The sequence below is a fragment of the Dermacentor albipictus genome, chromosome 1 (assembly GCF_038994185.2).
Source record: "Dermacentor albipictus isolate Rhodes 1998 colony chromosome 1, USDA_Dalb.pri_finalv2, whole genome shotgun sequence".
Lineage (NCBI taxonomy): Eukaryota > Metazoa > Arthropoda > Arachnida > Ixodida > Ixodidae > Dermacentor > Dermacentor albipictus.
In genome coordinates, this window is record NC_091821.1 from 405,959,261 (window position 1) to 405,977,673 (window position 18,413).

The 18,413-nt window shown below is 43.3% G+C and overlaps 2 protein-coding genes across 3 annotated transcripts in view; one reads left to right on the forward strand and one right to left on the reverse strand.

The window, feature by feature from the left end:
- The first annotated feature begins 401 nt into the window (after positions 1-401).
- Positions 402-14,422, forward strand: LOC135903573 (dehydrogenase/reductase SDR family member 9-like). The gene is made up of 3 exons (XM_065433896.1): positions 402-761; positions 2,057-2,211; positions 14,362-14,422. Exons 1-3 carry the CDS (start codon positions 402-404, stop codon positions 14,420-14,422), a joined length of 576 nt encoding a protein of 191 aa, XP_065289968.1.
- Dgkepsilon (diacylglycerol kinase epsilon) overlaps positions 13,567-18,413 on the reverse strand; it is a 60,037-nt gene continuing 55,190 nt past the window's right edge. For both annotated transcript variants that reach the window (XM_065433848.2, XM_065433847.2), the window contains exon 11: positions 13,567-17,062. In XM_065433848.2, coding sequence (XP_065289920.1) covers positions 16,934-17,062 — 129 coding nt within the window. In that variant the 3' untranslated portion in view covers positions 13,567-16,933. The remainder of the gene's footprint in view (positions 17,063-18,413) is intronic.

The following is an 18,413-nucleotide window of genomic DNA, read 5'->3' on the forward strand; positions in this document are numbered from 1 at the left end:
TTTTGCAGCTGCAAAACAGCTTCCCGATATTGCAGACGCGCACCAACCGCGTCTGCATAAATTGCATAAAGAGATATGCAATGAAATTGCGATATTCCAGTTCAGTTAAAGCACTTCAATCTCTGGGGGCCAAATGCAAAAACGCCCGAGTACCGTGCATTGGGCGCACATTAAAAAGACTCATAATCATCTCTTTATCATACCTCATATCATATCAGACCTCATAATCATATCTTTGTTTTGGCGTGTAAAACCCTGAATTAATTAGCTATCCCTACCTAACTTGAGTGACCTTGTTACAGAATACTGCATCTCAGAATAAGTGCTACATCTCGCCTCCGTTTTCCTCGTAAACACAACTAATAACATATGCCCGTAATCTTTCCGAAAACGTACGGCAAATGCATAAGTTCACTCCCCGCCGCCCGCTGCAGGTGAACGTGCTCTGCGTCGCGCGCGTGGCCAGGGTGTTCCTGCCGCTGCTGCGCCAGTCGCCGCACTGCGGCCGGCGATTCGTCATCGTGAACAGCGTGTGGAGCCGCATGGCCGTTCCGGGTACCGGACCGTACTGCATGAGCAAGTACGCCGTACGCTGCTTCACCGAAGTTCTGCGCCGCGAGCTGCTCAATTTCGGCATCTACGTGGTCGGCATCGAGCCGAACCTGCACCGGCTGCCGCAGACAAAACCCAGTTCGCTGCTGGAGTCCTACAAAAACGTGTGGGAGCAGCTCCCTGACGACGTCAAGGAAATCTATTCCAAGGTAAGCATCGCGTGGTCACGACTGGAACAGGGTGGGTGGCAACGAGTGCACCCGTAGACCGATTTGCCCTAAAAAGAAACGGAAGCTATTCTTTAGTCTTCCATTCAGTTTAACACAACATGATTTTCTTCTAGCTGGACGCATACGCGTTGCGAACTTATCGGCTTCAATTTGTAAGTAGTAATGTATACGTGCCTATCAATTAGTAAAGCTTGTCAGTTACTCAATTACTCAGGTACTACTAAAAGGAGTCATGTACTGGGAAAGTTTGAGAAACACTGATGTAAATAAAAAAAAAAGAGCCCGGTATAGCTAGTACCAGATGCGGCTTATATTTACCGATTTTCTTTTTTCGGTTAAATAATACACTCGATTTCGGAATGGCGACGTGCTGCACTGCCAAAAGAAACATCGCGCGCCAACTTGTGTTGAAGTGTATCGATTTTATAAGCTATGCAAAGCAGCATTCCAGCACTATATCAGCACTCCAAATGACATTTTCGTGAACACGCTAGTGGGATTCACGCACGACCTAATTACGTGCCGGTGAGTTTTCGTACGAATCGAGTTGAACGAACTTATCGTCTGTCGCCTACGCACAACTTGCTCCACAGAACGTACATATTTTTTTCCTAATGAGCGAGAAGAAAGGGGGTTACCGAGGAGCCCGTGGATTTGTTGACCAATTGTCTTCACCCAAAAAGATGACGTACTCGTGATACCTGTGGCAGAAAGGATGTTCCACATCCACCGCCAAAGTTTGTGAGTGGTGGCACTGGCTAATACTCCCAGGGTTAGCAACGCATAAATACCCCGGAAAGTGGATGGGGAAACGGCACCGCGGTAGCTCAATTGGTAGAGCATCGCACGCGTAATGCTAAAGACGTGGGATCGTTCCCCACCTGCGGCAAGTTGCTTTTTCATCCACTTTCAATTGCATTAATTTATTTCTTTATTTCAATTAGTAAGTACAAGTAACTTCCCTTGTGTTGTCCTTGGTGTCTCTGATTGTCGGTTTCTTATGGTATATTTTTTCCTAGTCACAATTTAGAACCGTGCATTTGCCACAGTTACCCTACGTTACCGATGGTCTGAACATATGCTGCACTTGCAACCATTAGTTGAAAGTGTAAGAAATGCGAATTGTTTGGAAGCCATGGTCCCTGGGCTTTAGAGAGACGTGATTTAAAAAGCTGCGTCGTCGGCTGCATGTTCGAGATATATTAGTGCCGCGTGATTTACAGTGTGGTCAATGATCTTCTTTTTCTTTCTTTTCCTTTTTTTTTACACAACAGGGATACGCAGACGAAATGGAGGACAACATCCGGCGAACAATAGCGAAAGAGCCGGATCCGATTGTTTTAGACGTCGCCAAGAAAATGCTGGACTCCGTGCAAACGGCGTATCCCAGCAAGATCTACCAGCCCGACCTGTTGAGCTGGAAGATTCTGTATGCGGGATTTCGTCTGCTTCCTGACGAAATCACAGATTTCTTGTTCGCAAATATTTCTAGACTTATGAAAGCTTGATTAAAACGGTTCTACGTGTTTGTGCTGATTGAACAAGGTGCTTTTTCTGTGTGGAAGTGTAAGCTGGTCTTGCCCTGGGCAAGGAGGTAGCTTATTTTGTGTCAAAAATAACTTCCACATAATGCGTGCACAACCGTCAGCATTTACTCTACCGTAGAGCTACGCCCTATGCACTCCGCAGTCGAGCGCGGTCTCCAATGTTTAAACTGTTGTCACACAAGAGCGATGAAAAACAACGCCACGTGGATTAACCTCGCACCCAGAGCATCCGGGTAGTTGGGATCTGGCTTTGACAGTTATCCGTATACGTTCTATGTGGATGGTAAAGAGCAGTATACCACAAAACAACGAGACATCACAACACGTCACTTCTTTAAAGGGCCCCTGAAACGGTTCGGACAAATGTTGTAGGCGCGTAGGGTACAGCTTAAGTAGAACATTCGCACCACAATTTAAGTGAAGCGTTACGTATTAATGGAGCTGCCAGCGATTAGAAGTTACCCTCCTCCCTAGCTATGCTTTTCCTCCTCAACTCGCTCGCCGAGCGAGCGGCGCTAAGCTCCGCCTTCACTGGTTCAGCGTCACGATGCGACGTCACATCGCTCACTTCCGGTTGTTTAGGAGCACGCCCTCTCCCGCGCGAGACCTCTCCGCTAGCCGCTTGGCCGTCGACCGAGAGCTATCGAAGCAGCGTGCGTTGCGAGCATTCTGTCGTAGCGCCGAACGTGTCCGGTACTCCGCTAAAAACAGGCAAGCTGGTCATTTCGGCAAATTACTGGAGGCATAAACTCAAGCTGATGAAGGAACTTTAGCGTAGACGTACGTGAGCAGCCTGATCGGTCTGCACGGTCCAGACACTTGCTGACGCAGCGCTTAACCAGTCAAACAAAGCGCTAATATTGCTCTAACCAAGTGTAAAGCATTTTAAACATTTATAAATCAACGTGTTGATCATTACACTCCTGCGAAAAATACACACCAGCAGCAAAGAATACACTTCGTTGCTGCTACTGTGTATGGTTGAGCTCTGTGCCACCAGGTGGCTGCACCGTGCAGACCGTTCACATTTGCCCTTCTGCTCATCTCGTGGCTCATCCCGGCACAGTCAAGCGGCCAGACCCTGTCCCCTTGCGCTTGCGTTTCCCTAATACTGGACTCGCGGTTTGCAGGTCGCTAGGTTTGCAGTCCACAAGGCAACAAAGTCGAATCATAGTGCTCGCGAAAAGACTGAGACCGACTCTGACCGCGCAGCCCTCTTCAAAATGGAGTACGTTGTAACACAAGCAGACGACACTTGCTGTGTGCCGGAAGTGCTTAAGTGTACAAAAAAACTATTCTTGTGTATTCCCTTTAAGTTATTTTCTTTTTACAAAAACAAAGTAACTAACATTCCAACTATTGCGAGCATCATTTGTTCACCATAAAGTTGGAAAAATATTCGACCACGCGCCCTGGTCAGCCAATCAGATAGCTCGCCCATGTGACGTAATATGGGTTATTTGCATCATATGGGTAGGGGCGGCTTAAAATTGCGCCGAGCAGTGCGCTGCGATCGGCAGCGATGGGTATTTTTAAAACCTTATAATAAATTACACGCTTTACGCAGAGCACTTAGATGCATCAATTAATGATCAGAAGAACCTACTCTAACGACTCAGTACGTTTGTAGAAAATCGCCAAAATCGTTTCAGGGTCCCTTTAACGTTTCAGAATAGTAAATTGTTGGTTTGGTTTGGTGCCTGCGGATATGCTCAACCCACTACGGGGGATCAGCCATGAATCGTGTGGAAGTAGGTAAAAAGGGAGGAATACTTAAACAGACTTACGTAATTTAGAAATGATATTAAACTAATACTAATAATTAATATCAATTTTCAGGCTATATTTTAAAATTTGAAGTTAATATTTTTGTTTTCATATCGAGGAAAGTAAAACGATAAAATTCACATGGGATTCTCTTTGTTTAATTTAAGAAATTCAATAAAGCATCACATACGTTCCCATTGCAATGTCCTAGTGCCGACACCCCAAGAGACACTATCATAGGAAGCATGATGACCCATCCAAGTTGGCGAAAGGGACGTTCTAGAAGTCGTTTTCTCTGCACGTCGAACTCATGACAGTCTATAAAGAGATGTTTCTTAGTTTAAGGTTCGCTGTAATAAAAGCATTGAGAGGAAAGTGCCAAGCCAGACCTGTGGGAATAAAAATTAAGCATTGGCATTCGACAACGCATTCTGGCGAATGAAACTTCCAATTTTCTTGTTGAATGTCATCTGCTGTGCCAAGGGAATCTAAGGTCCTGAAAATCGGCGTTATTTAATAAAATTCTCTGTGAATGGTAGATGAATTTGGCACTGAGCAGAACAAACGGATAAGGAGTCAGGTATGATTACGGCTGAATAAATAGACGAGGGAAGTTTCGTAGAGCTCGAATGATAGCCGATAAACTCTGCCTGAAATATTGAAGTAAAGTCGGCCTGTCAAAGCGAGAAAGACCAATTTAATGATGGCGAAAAAATGCCCACTCCCTCCTTATCTTCCCTGATAGAAGCATCTGTGGCGACTACTGTATTTATAAGGAAGTTATCAAAGTGGTCATCTAACAAAAGTTTTAGGTATCAAATAGGCAGAAGCTTAGCGTTATTAGGAAATATATAATCGAATTCAATGCTTACTGTCGCAGTAGGTAAATTTGGGAAAACCACATCACGGAATTGTTAGGCTAGTTGGTTCGACATATCTTGCAAAGGAGAGCGCAGGAGTGGTGCGGAAAGACAAGGCAGGAAATTAAGACGCTCTTTTATGTGTTTTCCACCAGCCTGAGCGCTTGCAATTCCTTTTAACAAAGGTGGTCCTGAGGGCTGCCAATTGTATCCTTCAAGTATTCATGCTCAGTTAAGTCGCTTTCTAGAGACGCCTCCCAGTGAGAACACTTCATACGTTCGGGTCATCATCATTTAGAATCAGGACGTCCGAATCATCACCGTCGGAAACATCCGCCAGACCAGTTTCGGATACGATGGACGTCTCATGGATATCGCACATGAAATTTTTTTCTTCATACACATGAATATACGTCCTCTATAAGAGGCTTTTTCTTTAAGTTTCCTCGTAACAGAATTGATTATTTTTACATGTTCGAAGTACAATTTGATGCTATCACGTTTGCAGCTCATGTTTACGTCGTACTTTGCGAATTCGCTGTCGCAATTCACATTTAAAATTCATTTAGTTCGATGAACCACTTGCGCGTGGCGGAAAACCTGGAAGAATGATTACGTATTGCGCTTGCGCGAGTGCGTGCGTAATGTGTGCACATGATGTGTGTGTTCTCGATGCGTGGGCGCTCTGTCCCTGGCATCTGTCACACACCATGTGCTGCGAACGTAACACATTGTGGAAGGCCCTGATATATGTCCGTAAAATGTACGCAGCACGTCCCCATAATATCCGTCGCGCACACGCAAGGAATGTAAATTTAGGTGCACGTTAAAGAACCCCAGGTGGGCAAAATTTCCGGAGTCCTCCACTACGGCGTGCCTCATAATCAAGTGGTTTTGGCACGTAAAACCCCAAAATTTAAAGAAGCGGCGGCACGCTTCCTTTCCCGCTCATTCCTCAATGCGCAGGTCCTATCTGTTCTCGTCCTCCTTCAATCACGTGTTCACCACACAGAACATTTGAAGCATCTTCTTAGTCAGTTGGACAGTCAACGTCCGATTTTCCGGACTCCCTAAGGGCCGCGAAAACGTCCGAAAAATCAGGCAGTTCGAAAAAATTAATGCATGTCTTCTACTGCCCTTAGGGGCTCAAATCGCCACAGGCACACCCGAAAAAGCTCTGAAGCCAGTACACTTATTTGGCATATCGTTGCTCGTACTGTGACAGGTGGTGGCGGGTGCGCGCGTGTATAAATAAGGAATACATACTTTGTCCCGTGACATTTTCCCCTTCCCACGCTTGTAATGCTTCACTGCAATACTTTTGCGTATGCTTTACTGCGTAACATTGCTATACTGAGGCGAAGCTGACCTTCAAAAACCGGCATTATCCAACGCGCCGTGCTTTCCGAGCTTCGAAGCCAGTCGCGAGGACCACAAAGGTGCAGTCGGTGCCACTGCCGACAGCGGCGAATTCTTTCAATGAAAAACACGGCACAGAGCGGCAAGAAGCTTAATAGCGACCACGGTGGTGGCTATGGCTGCCAGCAGATCCGCGTGCGAGTCAAAATGGCGGCGGTGGTAGTGGCTTTGATTAATGCCGTTTCGAACTTATGGTCACCGCAAAAAGTCCGGAAAATCGGACGGCGAAGGGTTCTCGCGTCCGAAATTTCAAACGTTCTTATACATTGACTCTATAGATTACGTGGTGGTGCCGGGAAGCCGTCCTTATTATCTGGCGTCCGGAAAGTCTGTCGTTAAATGTAGACTGGCAACTCCGCAAGCGGACGACAACACGTCAAAGAGGATTCGTTACGATTCCTCTCTGTTACTCGAGCCATCACTACCACGATTTTTGTTCCCTTTCAACAAAATTACTGTTCATTGATAGAAGCACAAATTCCCTGATTTTTCCCTGGTATTTCCAAACTATCCAAATCCCTGAGAATTCCCGGTTTTCCCGATTTTCCCGGTGCTAAAGCTGCTAAAGGGAAGCTTTGCTGAAAAATTTATTTTCCCTGATTACAGTTTAACACAGAGGTCTCATGCTCGCCGCCCAGCCCACATAGCCCTCCTGAGCGTGGGGCTCAAGAGGGCTTGAAATCAGCCCTCGAGAAATAGCAGCGGCTCTTCCAGAAAACAGCCCACACAAATGACGACACAATGAGAGGAAGCTTTATTTCATGGCTCACAGCTAAACCTTCCAATACATTTACGGAGGGTGCCTTCATAAAGAAGTGCCTGCTAGAAATAATGAATGCTGTTTGTCACAGCATAATCATCATCAGTCTGTTTTATATCCACTGCTGGACGAAAGCCTCTCCCTGCGATCTCCAATTACCGCTGTCCTGCGCCAACCGATTCCAACTAGCGCCCGCGAATTTCCTAATTTCATCGCTCCACCTAGTCTTCTGTCGTCCTCGATTGCGTTTTCCTTCTTTTTGTACTCATTCTGTAGCCCTAATGGTCCAACGGTTATCTAACCGGCACATTACATGACCTGCCCAGCTCCATATTTTCCTCTCGATGTCAATTAGAATATTGTCTATACCCGTTTGCTCTCTGATCCAAACCGCTCTCTTTCTGTCTCTTAACGTAATGCCTAGCAATCTTCATTCCATCGCTCTTTGCGCGGTCCTCAACTTGTTCTCAAGCTTCTTTGTCAGTCTCCAAGTCTCTGCCTTATATGTCAGCACTGGTAAAATGCACTGAGTATACACATTCCCATTCAATGATAATGGTAAGCTTCCAGTCAGGAGCTCGCAATGTCTGCTGTATGCAATCCAACCCATTTTTATTCTTCTGTGAATTTTCTTCTCATGCTCAGGGTTCCCTGTGAATAATTGACCAAGGTAAACGTACTCCTTCATAGACTCTATAGGCCAACTAGCGATCCTGAACTCTTGTTCTTTTTCCCGGCGATTTATCATTATCTTTGTCTTCTGCATGTTAATCTTCAACCCCACTTTTACACTCTCTCTGTTAAGGTCCTCAATCATTTGTTAACTCGTCTGCATTGTTGTTGAATAGAACAATGTCATCGGCAAACCGAAGGTTGCCGAGATATTCGCCGTCGATCTTTACTCCTAAGCCTACTTCTTCTAAGCACGCAGTGAATAGCATTGGAGAGATTGTGTCTACCTGTCTTACCCTTTTCTTTATAGCTATCTTTCTGCTTTTCTTGTATAGAATTAAGGTAGCTGTAGAACCTCTGTAGATATTTTCGAAGGTATTAACGTAAGCGTTCTGTACTCTTCGATTACGTAATGCCTCTATTACTGCTGGTATCTCTACTGAATCAAATGCCTTTTCATAATCTACAACAGCTATTAGAGAGGTTGAGTGTACTCTGCAGATTTCTCGATTAAAAATTAAATTGTTGGGTTTTACGTGCCAAAAGCAAGTTCTGATTACGAGGCATGCTGCAGTGGAGGACTTCGGAAATTTTGACCAGCTGGGGTTCTTTAACGCGCACCTAAATCTCAGTACACGGCGGTTTTCGCCCCCATCGAGATGTGGCCGCCATGGCCGAATTCGATCCCGCGACCTTGTGCTCAGCAGCCCAACACCATAGCCACTGAGCAACCCCTGCAGGTAAATTTCTCAATTACCTGATTGATTACATGAATGTGATCCATTGCACAATATCCCTTCCTGAAGCAAGCCTGTTCCCTTGGATGACTGAAGTCTAGTGTTGCCCTTATCCTATTGAAACTTATCCTCGTGAATATTTTATACAATACTGGAAGTAAGCTAATGGGTCTATAATTTTTCAATTCTTTAACGTCTCCCTTTTTCTGGATTAGTAGAATGGTGGCATTCTTCCAGTTCTCTGGGACCTTTGAAGTCGATAGATAGTTCGCATAAAGGGCTGCCAGTTTTTCAAGCATTATGTCTCCTCCATATTTGATTAAATCGACTGTTGTTCTATCTGCTCCTGCCGCGTTTCTTCGTTTCATGTCTTCTAAGGCCCTTCTAACTCCACTGCAAGTTATAGAAGGAGCCTCTGTAATCTGTTTATTACTACTTTCACAGGAAGTGTCCTGGCTGCTCTGAGCATTGTACAGGTCAGTATACAATTCTTCCGTAGCGTTTACGATATCTTTGAAATTGCTGATGATATTGCCCTGTTTATCTTTCAGTGCATACATCTTTGCTTGTCCTATGCCATATTTTCTTCTCGCAGATTTCATGCTGCGTCCATTTATTATTGCTTCCTCCGTCTTTCTTACATTATAATTTCCAATATCCCTTTTCTCCTCATTGATCAGTTTTGACAATTCTGCAAATTCTATCTGATCTCTCGAGTTGGACTGTTTCATTCTTCGTTGCTTGGGAGAGCTTACCTGCTGCTTGCCTTGGTGCATTGCCTGCCGCTTCAAGTGCTGTTTCTGAAGCCAGCCTAGTTATGGTTTCATTCATTACCTTTATATCATATACACCTTGCTGTTCTAAGGCTGCATATTTGTTTGCAAGTGCCAGACTGAATTGGTCCGCTTCTATCCTTACAGCGTCTAGGTTGGCCTGCTTCTTCTTGACCAATTTTACTCTTCCTCTCTTCAAATTCAGGTGAATCCTAGACCTTACTAACCTACGATCACTGCATTTTGTCCTACATAACGCTTCTACATCATACACTATGCTGGGACTGGCAGAAAATATTAAATCGATTTCATTCCTTGTTTGACCATCAGGGCTTTTCCAGGTCCACTTTTTGTTGCTATGCTTTCTGAAGAAGGTGTTCATTATTCGTAGCTTATTCCTTTCCGCGAATTTTACCACCCCTCCTCTAGTGTTTCTAGAGCCCAGCCTGCTTCTCCCCCACTTTTGCATTGAAGTTGCCCATTGCTACAGTGTACTGACTTTGCACTTTTTTCATGGCTAACTCCACGTCTTCATAAACCTGATCTACTTGATCATCATCTTGACTGGAGGTTTGAGCGTAGGCTTGTACCACCTTTAATCTATACCTCTTATCAATTTTTATAAGACTACTGCTTACCCTCTCACTAATGCTGTAGAATTCAATGTTGCCTGCTATGTCCTTATGTATTGGGAATCCCACCCTGCATAACTTCCAATCTGGGAGACCTCTATAGCGGAGGACGTGGCCGTTAGCACTGTATAAGCCTCACTAGTTCTTCTAACCTCACTAAGGCCAATGATATCCCAAACATTGCCTGATAGCTCCTCAAAGAATCCTGCTAAGTTAGCCTCACTAGAAAGAGTTCGGGTGTTAAAAGGTTGCAAGAGTCAGTTTTCATTAGCAGCCTGTCCGTGTCCAGAGATTCTTAGCACCCTCCGCTGCATTACAGGTCTGACCACCGCCTTGTTCAGGTGCTCTGCAGCTGCTGGGGACTGAGGACCAAGGGTTATTTGTAGGAGTCATGAGGGAGGTAGCGGCCGTATACTGCACCAGGGAGGCCAATTCCTGTTCTGGTGAAGGACTGTCTTTGCTGAAGCTTAATGGGCCTTCCTAGTTCGGTTAATATAGCCCCACTGGTTCTCGTCATTTTAGCCGATGTCAGGCACCACTCCAAGCCTGGAGAAGTTCGAGTACTGGAGATGGTGAATCCCAGATTATCAAGTTCAGAATTAAAAAGAAAAGATGAAACTTCCGACTACGATAACCGAGTATACAAGTTAGCTCAGTCAGATAACTCTACAGGCTGTGAGGCTGTCTTATCGTGGAGAATTTCAGCCCAGTGGATCTTACATGTCTAAAAACTTCCTTTATTTATCTGCGATAGATGTGTTTTGCTGATCACGATGAGTAACTCAAAATAGAATGATTTCTAAACGGTTCTAACCTCATAGAAGATTAGCCTTTTACAAATGCTGTCGCTGAATGTGTTAATGAAATCAGCGTGGACATTGAAAGAGGTCTCAAAAAGTTGTGCCGAGTGTTTGTCACGTTTGCAATCGCTTGCACGAGAGCACCCACATTACTGACAACGCTCTTGTGCCGTTTTTAGCGGAGGTGTTGACAGAAGTTTTACCTTCACAGAGGAAATGCTGAACTGGTGTTAATCAAAAGAATAACCACTGGTGCTGACATTTTGTCAGTGCTTGAAGAAGGGGTCAAGTGGGCAGAACTGCTATGGGAGAAGCTGGTCTTCCTTCCAATTGATGATGCCCCATCAATGGTTAGACACAAGAATGGACTCGTGCGGTGCGCTGGGCACAGCTTGCAGCACTAAACATAAATTCTGTTGGCGTCCATTGCACTCTGCACCAAGAGGCATTACAGAGCAAGTCTCAGCAAACGAAGAATACTGTGTCTAACACGGTGAACTTCATTCAGTTGAAAGCGCCGAACCATCGTCAGTTCGGGACGCTTTTGTGCACTGCTCAACTATCTACAAAAACGAATTCGGAGGCCGATTGCAGGACATGGCTGGCCTCCTTAAAATGTTCCAAGCTTTCCCTGCTGCCATTCTCAGTGCAAGCAGAAGGTGTGCTTTCCATACAGATTGAACTGATCGAGCTATAGGCCTTCAGAACACTCAAGCAGAAGTTTGAAGACATTGGTGTACTAGAATTTCGTTACATATGCACATCCCCTGCACTGCATAAGAAAGCTGGGAGAATCTCCACCATAAATGGGAGCACGAGTGTGGTCCGCGAGGAGCTCTATGCAATATATACAGCCGAGTGCAGGATGAGAGTTTAGCCTGATTAGGCCGACATGAATCGGCTGTCTAGTTGTCCTATGGATAACCGACATGCACAGTTGAAGGCGATATTTGGTCGCTTCGGATCAACAATACGTATATATACATATATATATTTATTTGTGACCTCTTTCATAGTACGGTCTCCCGGATCACATTGCATCCATCTCCAATCGTGAAACATTCCGTGATAACCTGAATTCATTGCGTGTTACTACTGTACTGTAATGATGTTGCACTTTAATATTTTTTAGTCATGTAATTACTGTTGCCCCCCTTACTCTATGCCCTTCAATGGGCCTGTAAGGTAGTGTGAAATAAATAAATAAATAAAACAGTCACTATAATAGGTTGTGGATAGTGTGCTGCATGTTTACACAGTACTGAAATTACTTGGTCTTACTTTTAACACTTTTCTCCGACGGGGCACTGCGTCTATGTATAAAGTAGCATCCAAGAAGCACAAGCACCAAAAAAAAAAAAACATTTAAAAGCTGTTGCTTACATATGCTGCAAAGTAAGTGACACTAAGCAATTTTTTTTAATGCCAGTTTTTGTTCTGGGCGTAGAGCATTAGAAAATTAGGCCATTTTTCCTGCGCCTATGATATGTTCAAAGTTCAAGATATGCAGCCCATGTATACACTCTCAATAAAAGCTAATGTAAAATTTTTAAAATATATTGTGAATTCCTGGTGTTTGTTTTAAAGATGCTGATGCAAGAAACATGCAAAACTTAAATTATCAGCAGATGTAATGAAATGGCACCTCAAAAGGATATTGTTCTACTCTGATGTATGATTTATACGACAATGTGACTTTCACATTTCCAATAAGCAAGCAAACATGTGGCATCGGCAAGCTGCTAGAGTGTGTTTGACACACGTCCTTATTTACACTTTTCTCTGGAATTGCATTTCACCAGCTAAAAACTTAAATGTTATCGCTCAGTGCAAGATGAGCCTGCATGATCTGGAACTTACTTGAATGTTATCATTGATTTTATCTATTCCATATGTCCTGGCTGAACCTTGTATAATCAGACTGCACGTGTGACATGAATTCTGTAGTAGTTTTCAAAAGACATGCGAGCACCAACTACCCTGGAACTTTCGACGTGTTACATACATTTATTATGTATTTTACTAACGTATTACATAGTTTTTATTTGCTGGTTATTTTTCTTCAGTGTGTGTGTGCTTTAGTTCTTGCTCTCATGTTTGTAGCGTTGGGACAAAGCTTTTTAAGAGGGAGGCATTTGGCACGTGTACTTATTCATCCTTTTCTCGGGGACTACTTAAAGTTCTCGCTCAGCCAAGTCGCGCCTGTATGATGTGGAACTTACTCGTACGTTAGCATTAATCTTCTGTGAATGTTCTCGCTGAAGCTTGTATAATCAGATTGGATGCACTACATGAATTGTGTAGTAGTTTCTGGAAGGCACACAGGCACCAGTGATTACGCTGGAACTTTGGACAAGTCATTTATAAAAGCCAAGGCACTTGACTCGCAGATTAGATTTTTGTTGTCGACTGTGCTCGCCGCTATTCTTGTGCTTGACTGTTATTTGTTTTAACACAGGCCCAATGAATAAAAATATTGGTTTCGTTATTTGCAGTTTTCCTACTACATTCTTCATCATAACTACATGACAATATAATTAATAGTAACCAATCCTGTTAACTATTCCCCAAAACCACTGAGTTATTCCGATTATGGATGTGTGTAACACTTGTGTTTCATTCCAGGCGACTCAAGTTTCACAGACAAGATTCCCTACATATCCTCTGATGGCCACATTTACTCATTCTTGTCAATTAACGACGATATTGATCAAGCAGATTTTGCAAGTGCCTTCTTCATTACGTGCCCTGGTCATCTGCCTTGAACTTGCTGAATAAGAATGTTACTTACACATATTTAGGCTGCTCATTCCAATATGCGACAACAACTTAGAATTTATGACATACACAGCAGTATACAGGGGCAATGTTACACAAAGCAAAATGTCACCTCCATGTCGCACAGAGTACAAATGCAATGGCATGCAGTCACCTTATACAGTGCAATATTAGCCCATTTTCAACATGCACGAACTGAACACATGCACTTAGTGCAATAACTTGGCATACAAATCTAATTGTCAGAATGTTATTGCTACTAATAACAGCACAGCAGCGTTTTCCAATATGTAGTATTAGCCTGACAAACACAAATATGCGAGGTGTAACATTTAACAGACGATATAATATGTGCTCTCACAAAACATGTTTGAAAGTTGCAATCAAGTGCCCGCTAACAAACTTTCAAAAGTATGAGTAAACATGTACTTTAACTGTGCATTCAATAATGTCTAGAAATGGGCGAATAGTATTCGGTGTCATTGAATATTCAATCGCACTGTTCTCTATTTGTTATTCACTTTTATTCGAATTCAGGTAGTGTTTGATATTTTCAAATTATTTGGCGCTCCCAAATAGTTAGCCAGAAGCCACGGACAGACAGGGCAAGTCTCGGAGGCTATGCTTTATATGTAATGGCTATCCTACAACAACTAAATCTCGAAGGCTGTACGTTTTTACAGAGTAGAAAATAGATTATCAAAGGGGAAGTGGCAAGCTTTCCGCAGCTTTGTGCAAAGTATCGATCGATTGTGGGTGGTCAATGCTAGTGGACATCCAAAAGGACATGCACATGGCCCAGCATGAAGTGATTCAAGACATCCCCACATGCAGGAACAGCGAGTACGCCATGATTGGAAAGGCTCCTCAAGCCCTGTGCCCCAATTTCAGTTGAGCGTTGTGAATCTGACATGTACAACTTGAGTTCCAAAGAATGGAAATTAATCGCTGCGGCTGTAAAAGTGGTGCAGCCCCTAGACCAAGCAACGATCGAACTATGCGCAAACCGCTATCCTACGCTTTCCCAATTGATACCTCTTGTGCATTGTACACAAGCGGTGCTGCATGTGTCTGAAGGTCATGAAGCAGCATGAAGCAGCATGATTTGCAAAGAGCCTTCTGCGCAGTCTTTCAACGAGGTTTCCTGGCTTAAAATGGCACATATTCCAGCAAACGCAATGCTAGTTGGCTCTCGCCACAAAGACATTTGCTACACTGGAGAGAGTAAAAAAAAGTTGGCAAAAGCTGCACTTGCAACTGCAGCAAATAAGTTCATGCTAGCCCCGACATGGAGAAGCCTGCAGCTAACACACTGTGGAGTGTTCGTTCTTCATTAAGCTCCAATATGGTGCAAAACAGTGCACATGAAAGTGTTCCTTGCCAAGTGGCAGGCTACTCGGTGCTCCTGCGCTTCGACGGTGAGAAAACCCTTTGAAGTGTTGGAAGAGCCATGGCAGCCGGATGTACCCAGTGCTCGCCAAGGTTGCACAAAAGTACCTCTCAATTCCTGCCAGACAGGCAAGAACTGAGAGGCTGTTTTCAACAGCAGGAAATGTTAGCAGTCGACACAAACTGCTGCTCCCAGACCATGGGGAGCAGCTAGTATTTTTGCACGAACACTTGTGAATGCAATAAAGAAAAGCAGTATGCTGTGCCTAAATGAGTTGTAATTCTTTAAAAAATTGTGTAGATAAGTCGGGTCATGACAAAAATGCTCCTTTTTCTTGATGATATGTGATATATTCGATTAGAAATTATTCGATCAAATCACAACTTGCTTCAAGTTTGCTTCGAACCTCAAGTTCACTATTTGTCCATCCCTAATAATGTCACATTAAACTACTTTGATTCAAATGCAGCTTTCGAACAATTACCTATAGTATACAGGTATACCCAATAAGAACTACAACGGAATTGTGATAGGGCTCCAACAAAAGGCATGCAACAGTATTGGCCTGAGTGCTTGCCCATTGAAAGTACAAACAAACATAAATTGCAATTCATTTTTTTACAAGTACAAGGGAACTCTGTTAGAATACACAATTCCTCACATAGCAAATTAACAAAACTGCACTGCAGTACATGGTGTTCAACACATAATGCGGTGATTAAAATAATACACAGTAGCATATTACCACTTCGATGAACAGCGTGTACAAATAACTTTGCATGCAAATGTTAACAGCAATATAAAAGATACTGCGTATAATTTCACAGATCTAACTGCTCAACAAAAGCGATGAACAGCATCACAATCAAATGAACATTTATTAGCAACAATAAATAGCAACTTCGTCATCCTTTGCAAACACAGTGTGCAATAAGCATATTGCTGACTCTGCTACACTGCAGCTACATTTACTGCATGCATATCCTGTCGAAGCCAGCCAACATATTTGGTTTAATAAGATCTTGATGAGGGCTAGTTGGTTCGTATTTAGGACTGAGGTTGAACAGCGCAAGGTTGAATTATCACTTGTCTGTGGTATTTGTTTCTTACTGTCCTTGTTTTATTCAGGCTGTTCAACCTCAGCCAAAATACTAGCATAACTAACCGAAAATTGTGTAAGCAGCAACAACGAGCACCCGCATATATTTCATATATTTGACACTTGCTTTTACTGTACAGCATTCAGGGACAACTTGAGAAACATGCATCATAAGTGAGTGTAACTACTCAATACAAGCCCAGTGGGGCACATGAAAGTATACTAGACGCATGGAGGAGTGTGCGCTTAGTTCTGGTATTACGTTGGCCAAGGCCCTCCATGCATATGATACTAAAAACTGGAATTATTAGCTTATCCCACTGTCATTATATTCGTTCTTCTCTGCTTATCCAGCCTCAAACAGCCCTGAGCTGTAACATGTAAAGACCATTAAACTTATTCTGTATGTTTCGATTTGAAATTATTCCGCAATAGCTAAAATAAAAAAAAAACAATAGGTTCAAGAAAGCATACGCTCTGGCTCTGCGACCACCCTGTAACCAGGTGGCAACAAAAGAGGCTTTAGATTTCACAAGACTGAGTATTGCAGGGCGAACAGAAAAATTCCCGGAATCACAAAAATAAATTAGCTTCAAATAAATTCGCAGCAAATCGGCACTTGGAATGATGTGACTCCAGCAAAAAATAATGAGGCAGAATGTTGGTCACAACCAGTCACTTGTGTCCACCAGCAGTTACTTCCCATAATCAACAATTTCATGTCACTGCGTAGCACATGAAAACGTCTAAATACATTAACGAACATATACTAGAATGGAAGCATAGGCGTCCAAAGTCTTGCAATGAAGCAGCGCAGGTTGCAGAAGCTAACCCAACATGTTGGTAGCATGGTCTGGTGAGCAAGAAGTGCCATGCTTCTCCCAGACGACAACGCTTCCTTCTGTGAGGTTGCATGCTCATGACTGGGGTTCACCCTGGTTCACAAGCACGGCTGCCTGGCAGTGGAATGTGATGAGCAGGGTGGCAGGAGCCTGTTCCCAGGGTTCGCCGTCCACTTGCACGGGAAGATGTTCCAGCAACTCCAACTGCCCAGAGCAAAAGAAGCAAAATTCACATCTGACATGTTAACACTGGTTAGCTCAATAGCCAATAAAATTGCAGCTACTTCTGTACGTCATTTTTGGTTTTAAAACTGTGAAAAGTAAACAACCTTTGAAAATTGACTTATAAGTAAACATGATAGCACCCAATGGTGCATTTTACAGTGAAACCTTTTTAATATGGTACTTAAATAAAAAATCTAGATAATTTGCACGTATGGAACACTCATATAAAGATGTGTATAGACATACAACATAAGATACCGATTCCACACCAATTTGGTGTGCATTGATCAATTTGTCATAGGGACAGCCACATGTGCAGTGTTTCATGAATGAGGATAGCACATGTGACGCGCAAGCACACGATGATATCGCATTTGGTAACCTTACAATGTTGCCAGATCACAACACTGCCAATTCAAGCCAAAGTAACCCAAAGTGATCTGATCTTGAGCACTTCGTGTGCAGCATGGAGAACCAGCTATAGGCCCATATTAGACCAGCTATGCCTTCAAATTGGACCAACTGTGTCTCCATAGTATGGTGTCGCCAGCCCTTTAGTTAGCAGTGCCACCTGTGGTGGAGTCTCTGTTCACAGCATGTGAAATAGATGAGTCCAGAGGAGAAATGCACTGGTCACAGCACAAAATTAGCACGTGTTGCTGTGGTGTAGCATGTGTTTCTATGGTGTTTAACTCTTTCCCTACCATTGAGAAAATAGGTGTTTGTAGGTAACACCAGATTTCTCTTTCCCTGAAGGAACTACTGTACTTAATATTTTACGTAATACGTACATAAACAAAATGCAGAATGAATGCACTTTTAAGCATAAAAGTTTTATTAACGAGATGTCATCATCATCAGCTTGGTTATGCCCACTGCAGGGCAAAGGCCTCTCCCACACTTCTCCAACGAGATGTATGTCATAAAAAAGGTATAAATTGCCAAACTCAAGATTGTGGGATAAATATGAAGAAAGTTTTTAAAGGCATGCTTGTATCTACTAAGACAAAAATGTAACAAAAATTATGAGATATACAACATGTATTGCCATCTAATAGGCATTATCTCTGAAAAAAAGATCAAAATTTTTCATTCAACAGTTATTCCACTACAAAAATTTAAGTGCAAGCACTACAGTTTGGCACGATGCGCTGCAGTCACCGATGTTTCGGGCTGGCTTGCGTCGTCATCGCTCTCAGAGTCAGAGTCCAACAAAAAGGCAGCATCCTCAGACTCACTGTTGCTCAATCCATTGATAAAATCAGCCGCTGATGCAACGTAATCACGAGATCTGCGATCTTTCGAAGCGAGCGTACCATTCCTGTAGGCG